Below are 10116 nucleotides of genomic sequence, written 5' to 3'. Positions count from 1 at the left end.
TGTCCTTCCTCCCGCAGGCATGAAGCGACCCCTGAGCCCATCCCACAACCCCGAGAATGGGGTGCGGCTGGTGGAGGCGGCCACCCGCCGAGCCAGCCCGAGCAGCGCATGAAGCGGGAGAAGAAGCACCAGTCGTTCACGCTCTGCGAGGTCTGCAACATCCAGCTCAACTCGGCCGCGCAGGCGCAGATCCACTACAACGGCAAGTCCCACCAGAAGCGCCTCAAGCAGCTCAACAAGGGGAAGATGCCGGCAGCCCAAGGTAGGAGCCCATCCATCAGGCTGAGGTTGCCCAAAGGCTGCCCTTGCTCTGGGACAGCTGCTCCGCTGGGCTTGGTGCGCTGGATTCGTGGGATGTTTGGGAACACTGTGTTGTGTCCTCAGCGTCTGTCACTTGCTGGTCTGCCTGAACTCTGGGAGCTTCCCCACCCCACTGTCACTGCCGGTCCTCAAGTGGTTTTGGGGCCTGAGAGCCCACGGTGCTGCGCCGGATGGATGGACACGTGTGGGTCCTGTCAATGTGCAAGTGCAGTTGCTGGTACTCTGTCTTCATGAACATCTTCTTGGGTTTCCGTAGATGACTTTTGCAGATGGGATGAGCGCATCCAAGGGTGGAGTGGCTGTCGGCTTCTGGGTTACTGGCTACCTACTTTCCAGGTGCCATCTTGACCCTGCCCCTCTAGCCTCCTGCCGTGCACGTCTTCTGTAGCTGTGCCGAGTTTGGCTGCTGTTGACTCAAAATGCTGCTTAGATTTTGGTGCTGAGGGTTAAGGGCGGACCACTCAAAAGCTCTCAAGTGACATTTTCAAATATGGTTGGAGGTTTTGTTGGAAACTATGATCTTCTGAAACTTCACCTGCATTTTTCTGTTGGGGTGCTCTGCACTGGCAACCCCTGTTAACCTGCTGTGCCCTGTGCTCAGATACTCTGGCAGTATGTAGCTGCCTTGGATCCCACTGGCCCTTTGACATGTAACGTCTTTGGCAAATTGTCCCGTAGTGCTGGCTTGTGGTGGGGGATTGTGCTTCTTTCTTGCTGCCCAGGGAGGGCTCCCGTGGTGTGTTTGCACAGGGGAGGTCGCTGGCCTGAGTCCCTTGTCCAAGGGCAGCTGCTACCTGCCATTAGTTCACTGGGGTCCCAGCAAGTGCTGGGATATCGTCTGCTGCGACACCAACGCTTGATGGGCGCTACAACAAACCAGACAAGCTGAGCCATCTGGGGTCGATGTGTCTAACAGGGTCGATCTGTTCCAGTGAGAAGGAAAGCACCAGCACTGCAACAAGGGCAGGTTTTGTTTTCCATTTAGAGACTGATGTTTTTCACAAAAGCCACTTAGCAGAAGTGGCAGCCAAGACAGCTCCGTGCTTGCCCTTGACAGGAGCTTTTTTAAGGTCCGTGGTTTTGTTTCACCAAGTGTTTAGGTGATGGGCTGAATCCATGGGACCTCGGGCACTGCAGTATTGGAGCCAAAGGTGTCTTTTGTGGGATGCCCCTAATCACCTGTGTCTGAACTCCCAGGGGTGACATGCTCAGTGGCCTGTTTTACTTGCTGGTCATCCATGCAATGTGATGCTGGGGACGTAGTGATCCAAGGCTGCTGTGAGATGGGGATGGTTTCTCTTTGTGGAGAGTGGAGCTCCTGTTCGTCGTCTAATTATTATGGAACACCTCTGTTGTGTTACGGCTGGCAAGAGAGCAGCCCAGCATCGTCCCTCCAGGCAGGCTCGACGTCCACTCGATGTTGTTAGTGACTCCATGAGGTGCAGAGCTGCATATTAACGACTTGTCAGGCTGCAGCACAAGGAAGGAGTACATTCTCTGGTGGCTGGACAAAGCCTCCGCTAAAGAGCAACGAGGTGATCCCTGTCACGCTAAGCCTGACTAACCAAGTCTCTGGCTTCCTGCCTGTTTTTTCCCCGAATGTCACCCTGGTGAGGGTAGTCTTCTCTAAGCCCCTCTTGTTAATTCTCTGGGGGCACTTTCTAAGTGTACGAGAAGGGCTGGCGCTTACCCCCGGGGGCTCTGTGGGGGGGCGGGTAGTCCCGGCCCCTCGCCCGTCGGCCGTGGCAGGGGTGCTGGCGCACGGCGGGTGCTGGCGCACGGCGGGTGCTGCGCTGCCGGGCAGGGGCTCGTGCGAGGGCAAAAGGACTGGTTTGCCCCCTCTGCGATCTGTTGGCGTTTACCTGACCTGGGCCCGTACAGCTGACTGCTGCAGAGTTTCTCCTGCGTAAAAGCAGGGAAACGTGCCCACAAATGTCACCCTGCAACAACGATTGACCAGCTCTGCCCGAGCCTTTCGGCTGCGAGGGTTTGCGTGGTATTAAGCAGCAAACCAAGGGAATTTGTTCTTCCTGGGGCCGGTGCCGACACCTGTGCCCAGGGCAGTGCCCAGAGCCTGGGGGCCCCAGCCTGGGGCTGGGGCCAGCGCTTCCCCTGGCACCCTGCTGCCGTTCGAGGAGGGTTTCACTGGCTGCTCTTCAGGGAGCAGTGGTCATGGGGGGTCTGGGTGCAGCCCTCTTCAAACTGCAGGGAGCGTCCGACTCGGTAACTGCCCTCCTTTCCTTACAGACTGATTAAAGTTGGATTAATGAGCTGAGGTCTCCGAAGCACTTTGTAGCTAATTGATGCCTTTATCTGGTGTGAGCATGACGAGAAGTTGAGGGGATGGGGAAAAGGCAGGAATGTGCTGGAATCCTGTAAAACGGTGTGTTCGGTGCCGGCCCCTTGCTCCCAGGCACCCTGTGCCCCAGCTGCCCTTCTGCGGCCCACGGTGTGCTGTCCCCCAAGGAGCTGCTCTGCTGAAGAGCAGTGAGGGGTTGGAGTCCAGTCCCAGTTTTGTCAGGAAATGTTTGTTTAATAACATCTGAAGGGTTGGCAAACAAATCTGCAATGCTTTTGCAAACAGCAAAGCAGCAGCGGGTTGCAGGGTGGTAAAACCTGCTGTGCCTGGTGGCCCCCCCAACCCTGTTTAGTTGGAAGGGTGATCACAGCAGTGTCCCACGCGTGCACAACATGCGATGCTCTTTGGGCACCAGGGTGGCCGCGCTCGGTGCCTTCACTGCTGTGCTTGTTGGTGGCTTGCACATCTGCTGCGTTTGGGAGGGTCCTGGGTACGAACTCCAGCACTTTCCATGAACACCGAATTTCCTCAAAGGCAGAAAAGTGCTGACGGGACCTGGCTTACAGCCGGGTCAGGAGGGTGCTCATCCCCAGCAAACTAAGAGGGTGGGTAGCTGGGTGCTGTGGTTGGTGCCAGGGCCCTGGCTGCGGTGCCTTGGGAGCAGCCTGGGGAGCAGCCTGTATAAATACCTGCTCTTGCTAAAGACCGGGCAGGCTGGAGCCGTAAATTCCTAGCGTGGCAATGGTCATCTGTATATCAAATCCTGCCCTCCCTGGTGGTGGTTTTGCTTGAGCAAGGTCTGGGATATGCAAAGGAGCTAGTCTGTTTATCATCCTTTACTGACAGATGGAAATATCGCCTGCTATTTTAATGGGAGCAGGGCTCATAAATTCCAGCCTGCAGCTTCCAGATTCTCCCCCTGGACCCGGTTGTGGCTCAATGGGAGACTGTCCAGGGATGTGTTTCCTACCGAGCCAAAGAATCTCAGAGCATGCAAGTATGCTCTTTGTACTTCTGCATCGTCCCTGACCTCCGCCAGCATCCAGGGCTCCAGCAGACAGTCGCAGCCCTCAGGGCTTTGCTGTGCTGTCAGCCTCGCACACACTTTGCTCTGGCATTTAAGCTGAAGTCGGCTTCTGCTTGCACAGGGCTGCAATTTGCTTATGTGGGGAAATTGCAGGCGGCATCTGCTCACCTCACCTCCCCATCCCTCCTGCCCCCCCAGCGGCAGTGGAGAGCGGCACCCGTGCAGGACGCTGCTCCCGCCGCAGCCTGCTCCACGCATCCAGAGACGACCTTCTCCCCCACACTTTTGTTCAAAAATGTCATTTCCAGCTTTGTCACTGGGAACCTTTCCCAGCCTCCTGAGGCATGAGCACGGGAGGGCACGTGGCCGCGAATGACAAATTAGGGCTGGGAACCGGCTGATGCGATGCCCGTGTCCCCTTCACGCCGGTCGCCGAGCGTGCTGCTGGCACTGCGGGTGCTCGGTGCCACCTGGCCCTGCGTCCACTGTGCTGGGAGAGGGGCTGACTTCCCCCCCCAAACCCAACCGCCCACCGCTGCCGAGAAGAGGGGACCAGCCCTTTCTGCCTTGCCCAACTGAGCTAAGGACAAGCACTGGAAAAGCTCCTGGTCTGTGCTCCTGCCTGGCCTGCAGCGTGCGGGCAGAAGGGTGCAGGCAGGGCTGGGCAGAGGTGATGGTTGCTTGGGCTAAGCCCAGTGCAGGGGGGGCTCTGCCCTGCCCCATCACGCTCTTCTTGGAGCCCTTCAGCAGCTGAACCAGCACCTTTCGGTGCTGAGGAAAACGCACCTGCCTGCAGTCACGGGAGCAGTCGCCCCTTCTCGGGCAGCCCGGTGTGCGCCCAGCCCTTGCTCGGGCAGGTCCTGGCCAAGCTGCTTGCTCCAGCAGTGGCCTCAGCCCAGCACAACCCACGGAGAGGGCAGGCTAACATGGGTCTCTGATAACGTGTCAGCACTGGGCGAGCCTTGGGAGGAGAGGGGGTGCTTTTTAAAGACAATAGATTAAATGAAATAATTGAGTTAGACAAAGATGGGATATTCCTCTGAGCTGGAATCTCTGTCTCGCACTGACATCTACAGCTACATCAAAGGCAGCTTTCACAGATGCTGCTCCATCTTCCCCGTTTCCCCTCTGGCTTCTCTGATCAGTTATTTCTGTAAAGGCTGTAATCGCTTGCATTTCATGGAGCAAAGCTGTGGAGGAGCTTAGCTGGCAAATAGATGCGATAATCGGTATCATTACAATTTAATAGCTTTGTGCCAGAAAGACCCCCAACTTAAAAACAAATTATTGTTCATTAGGCATTTTCTTGCAAGGCAAATCATAGATTTCTGTTGTCTCGTGTTGAATTGCAGTGCAGCAGCAATTAGATACAGGATGTCCACAGATGAAAGATGTTTTCATGTTGCAGATGCCAGTTCAAATCCAACTGGGTCAAGAGTGATTTAATTACTGCCTGTGATTTTCAAGGGTGCCCGAGTCATCTCAGTTTGCTCTTGGTGTCCTCATGCTCCCGCAACCAGGAGCTGGACCCCCTCGTTCTGGTGCTGAACAAGCAGAAAGAGCTGTGCCTCCCCCCAAAACAGGGAGTGGTGGCTGCCGGCACAGCCTCCAGCACTGCTTTTGTGCCAGTGCAAATTGCTGGGTGAGGGCAGGGGATGGGGGACAAGGGTTGCTGCCTTCCCTTTTTCCTCCTGGATAATCTCAGGGGCTGCCCATCGCAGGATGGACTAAGCTGGAGCATTTCAGGAATTCACTCCCTTGCTGTCCACTGCTCCCAAAAAAGGCCCTTCCACCCGTGTCCCAAAAAAGTCACGGGATGTAAAGAGCAGCTCGTGCTCCCCTGCTGCCGGAGCTGGCGTCCCCGGGCCCTGTCAGCTCGCATCTCACTGAAATGCGGCGGGGAAAGCACTCTCCTTCGTAGCAGGAGTCTCCCAGCTTCCCGGGCAGATCTGAGCTGACAGCAGCTCGTACCCCGCCCTTGGCCGGGGGCAGTGGGTGCTGGGGGCAGCGGGAAGGACACCCTGCCCAGGCGTCCCTTGCGCCAGGAGGGTGCGTGCAAGCTCTGAAACCACCTCAAACCGCCTTTCCTGGCCCTGGGGGCTGGTGGGCTGCTCTCCCAAATCCAGCGCCGAGGCCGGGTGGACAGGGTTGGGCCAAAACACCCGGAGCCAGCTGTGCGCCAGTGCCAATCCATCTCGCAAGCTCTTCCTCTGCTCCACATGCCCCCGTGGCGTTACATACCCATACCCTCTCTGTGGCTGCCCGGTGGCGTCCCCACGCGCTCGCGCTGGAGTTCCCTGCACTGCCGTCCCCACCCGCTTGGCAGCACTGCACGGAAATAACGGCTCCTTGCAAAGGGGAAGATGCTGTTTTCCCCAATTAGCTGCTGTAATGTCTGTCTGCGCACATTTGCAGAGCAGAAAGGTTTGAGATGAGCAGGGAAATTGGTGTGACAGCTTCAGCATCGCTGGGCCTGCAGCAGAGGGGACGGGCCCCTGGGAGGGGACATGGGGACCCCATGGGAGCCTGTGTCGCTCTGGGAGCCGGGGAAGGGCTGGCGGCTGCCAGTGGGAGTTATCTTGTGTTGCACAGGGGGTGCCAGCCGAACCTCCTGATTTTGGCAGCAGGCGGAGCTGCTTCTGGGTGCTGGGGGGGGAACCCACTCGAACAGCTCCTCCGTTGCAGCCTGTGGTGCGGACCCGGGGCCGCAGGTTGTGGTGCGTGAAGGCTGGTTTATACGGACAGAAGCAACGGGCTGTGGTGTTAAAGCGTGGGAGACCCCGGAAGGGTCCTGGGGTGCTGCACCACTGAACAAAGCCTGGCGTCCCTGGACATCACCCAGGCTGTTGCTGGCCTGGGCAAGCTGTCCTCAGCCAGCAAAGGGAGGGTCCCCACAGCCTGTTGCACTGACCGAGGAGTACTGGTTCACGGTCGTGCTCTCTGCTGGGCTGGGATAACCCTGCTGATAGACAAGTCCTGAAAACCACCTGGAGCATCGTTTGGGAAAGCAGTGCCCTGGCGTGGAGAGCAGCGGAGGGAGGGGAGCTGGCAGGTCTGACCATGAACGGTCTGGCCAGTGCGTGATCCTGCTCCGTGATCCTGCTCTGTGTGCTACGGCACCCGGCATCTCGGAGGTCAGCTGCAGGGAGTATTTCCTCCTGCCTTTCCCCTGCTGCTCTCTGCTGTTGGAGCTCTTCAGCTGTTAATTACCAAGAAAATGGGTACCAATCTAATTTTTTTCAATTTCATGTTATGCATGGAATCCTTTAATTGTCTTTAATAAACAGGGCGATGCTCAGTGGCGTTTTGTCTGCAATAAAATCCAATGTAGTGATTTAAACAATACGCAAACATGCAGGATTAGAATCTAACTGGGGACTAATCGGGGTGCAATGGCCACATTGCTGGCTGGGCCAGGACCAGGACACCCTCAAAGCTGGGGCAGGTGTGGTGGAAAGGTGCCCGGCTCCTCCAGCCGTGCTTTGTCAGCCCTCGCCAGGAGCCCCCGTCCGTGACCAGCCTCAGCAGCCTGGCAGGAGCTGCACTAGTGATGCTGCAGGGGGGAAAGTCGGCTTTTCTGGCTCCCTCCTTAATTACTGCAGTGGTTTACTGCTTTCCTGCTTTGGGGACTTTTTGGAGAAATTTGGCAGGGAAAGCAAAGGGTCCAGCTGGCCCGGGAGCCACGTTTGCAGCACTCCCTCGCCTGGCATGGCCGAGGGGGCCCCTGAGCGTAACATTGGCTGACAGGATTAGTTATAGATATTGGGGGGGGGGAGACCAGTTGGGAACGTAAAGGAGCGGCAGGTGAGTGGGGAAGGGCAGGCGCAGGGCTGGCAGGGGCCGGGTTGGGGAGTGCTCCCACTCGACCCCAGCTGGGAGCTGAGCTCATACCTCCTGGGGATGTCGATGCAGCGCATGAGGCTCTCCTGAACTTCACAACAGCAGATCTGTGCCCACCCCATGTGTTAAAGGGTCTTTAATATTCAACTGTGGCAGACGCTGCATCCACCCGTGTGTTGATCAATAACCTCGTGGCCAAACAGTAGCACGGTTCATATTTTAAGCTTCTGTAAATTTAGTGAAGGACAAGCATACGGAGTCCTCCTGCTCCGTTGGCCTCGGCTGCTCCCTTCAGCTGCGAGCAAAGATGATTAAAAATAGCTTTTCAGATCAGATTTGAATAACCTGGAATCTCAGCGGGGGAAATTTAATGGTTTTTCACGTCTTAAAGATGTTTGTTGGGATTAGGTGTCATTTGAAGAAGTGCAGTTGTGTAATTGTACATTTTCCTTCCCTCTGCTTATTCCCAGGCTTCTCCCTTCCCCGTTGGGGCATGGGGACGTCCCTTGAGGCTCCTGGTGGCAGTGAGCCCTGCTGGGGTTGGGTGCTGTGCAAAGCTTGGGGGGAGCAGCAGCCCTGCCCCAGCCCAGCTGCCAAGGGGCGAGAAGGGAAGAGATTTACCCCCGTCACTGGGAATTGGCAGAAAAATCTCTGTTCCACTATACTGAAAAAGCCATTTCGGGGGGGGGGAAGGGCCCATGGGCTCTGCGTGAGAGGTGCCATGTGAGCCCAAACCCTCCTCTTGGCACATCAGCCTTGTGCCAGCCCATTAATCTCGAGAAAACTGCTCCCTTTTTAAAGCCCCTGAAAATACCCCGTTAATTTGCACTCCCTCTGAAAAGCCCAGCTATTCAGCTTATTGTGGATTAATAACTGTATCATAATTAATCTCTGATTTTATTGAGTCGGTAACTTGAAATAAAAAATAAATTGATTAGCTGTTAACTTCTGCTAAAAGGATTTTCTTGATGCAGTGCCTTCCCCGTCAGGGCACTACCCCTCTGCTCTGCGCCCTGATTTCTGGCCAGAGGCTTCAGGGATTTTTTTCCCTGACACACTTATTCTAAAAAGATCCTTAAAATTTAAACTCTCAGCCAGAAAATGATGCAGAGAAGCTACCGGGCTTTGCTTGTGCAAGCACAGCCTGGCGCAGGCTGTTGTGTGATGCTCAGAGTGAGGAAGATGTCGGAGCCCCCCCTGCGGTGGGGGCTCGGGGGACCGGGGTGGATGCTCTGGCTGCATCCATGGGAGGGTTCTGCCTTGAAAAAAAAAGAGACCAAGCCAAAAGATAAAAAACTAAGATAATATATATCAAGTATAACTTTTGGGCAGGCTGGCAGCCCAGCACCCGGGCTGTGGGGGGGTCAGCGACCACAGGGGCCTTTGGGAGGGGAGTGGAGCAAGCTGCAGTTTCTCAATGCATTGAGGGGAAACCAGGGGGGTCTCACGGGCACTGGACCTGTGTCCAAGAGGGCGAGAGGTGTCACTGCAGAGGGTGAGGAGGGTGCAAACATCGGGGTTGGGGAATGGGTGGCGGGATGGACAGGGTCATTTTGAAGGGGAGTCCTCGGCAGCGACTGCCAGTTGCGCACAAATATTAGAGACTGACTCTTGGTCCCATGCCAGCCCCCAAATTGTCTTCTGAGTGTGAAGTGGCTCTGACCTTCACAAGGCGCTTCTCAGGGGGACGGTGTGGACTGTATCCATCTGCTGAGGATGGGGCATCGCAGGAGGAGCAGAGAGCTTTGATTCGAACACTTGGTCCTGTGCTCCGCTGCGCAGCTGATCCTCCTCTGATAATGTGCTTTCACCCTCCCTACTTTCTTTCTCTTAAAATCACCCTTACCAAAAGGCTGTGATCATTTCTCGCAGCTGGGTTGAAGGGGTTTAGTCCTTTGAGCCCCGAGCAGGCGCAGCAGCCAGCGCAGGGTTCCCATGTGTCTGGCTCACTCCTCTGCGGGAACGACTGATGCCAGGGATGGGCTGGGATGAGCTGCTGGGAAGGGGCTTGGGGGAAGCCATCAGCCTAAATCACAGCTTGGGGTGCCCTGGGGCTCTGGGCCTTGGCTGAGCCTTCTAAGGGGATTTGGTTTGTGCCCTGTGGGACCGTGCGTGGGTGCTGTGCTGTGGATGTGGGGTTGCAGTGGGGCTGTGGTAATCGGGGCGGTAAGGGGAGCAGCAGCAGTCGGGCAGGGCTATGCTTTGCACGGGGCGCTGCTGACATGTGTTGCCAGCAGAGCCGGGGAGGCAGAGGCTGAGCTGTGCTGTGTTCAGAGGATGCCACTGGCGATTTTTCCCAAAATTGGGAGGAAATTGCCTCATGTTATCTTTAAGCACTGTATTTTGTGAGCCAGTTATCCTTAACCTTGGATTTTGCTGTAATTTTCTTCCATTTGGTTTGCTGTCAAGTTGCAACAATAGTATTTTATGGCCACTTAGCTCAGGCATGCATCACACGTGATCTTAATTAGAAGTGGATTAAGAGCAACAGGGAACATGCCGTCATGGAGCATTTCAGTTTCCCATGTAGCATCAGCTCAGCAGACTTGGAAGAGGAAAGCCTGGGATTTATTTTAAGTGAGGAAAAAATGGTAAGTGTGACAGCTAACCATGAGCGTGTCTCAGCTTG

The 10116-nt window shown here is 56.0% G+C and overlaps 1 protein-coding gene across 1 annotated transcript in view; it reads left to right on the top strand.

Moving 5' to 3' along the window:
• The first annotated feature begins 218 nt into the window (after positions 1 to 218).
• Positions 219 to 10116, top strand: part of ZNF385C (zinc finger protein 385C) — a 52242-nt gene continuing 42344 nt past the window's right edge. Inside the window, exon 1 of the mRNA XM_009327024.1 lies at positions 219 to 262. Within this exon, the coding sequence (XP_009325299.1) occupies positions 247 to 262 (16 nt within the window). The 5' untranslated portion in view covers positions 219 to 246. The remainder of the gene's footprint in view (positions 263 to 10116) is intronic.

This window comes from Pygoscelis adeliae, unplaced genomic scaffold, assembly GCF_000699105.1.
Source record: "Pygoscelis adeliae isolate BGI_AS28 unplaced genomic scaffold, ASM69910v1 Scaffold917, whole genome shotgun sequence".
In the NCBI taxonomy this organism is placed as follows: Eukaryota; Metazoa; Chordata; class Aves; order Sphenisciformes; family Spheniscidae; genus Pygoscelis; species Pygoscelis adeliae.
This window is presented reverse-complemented; position numbering and strand designations above follow the sequence as displayed.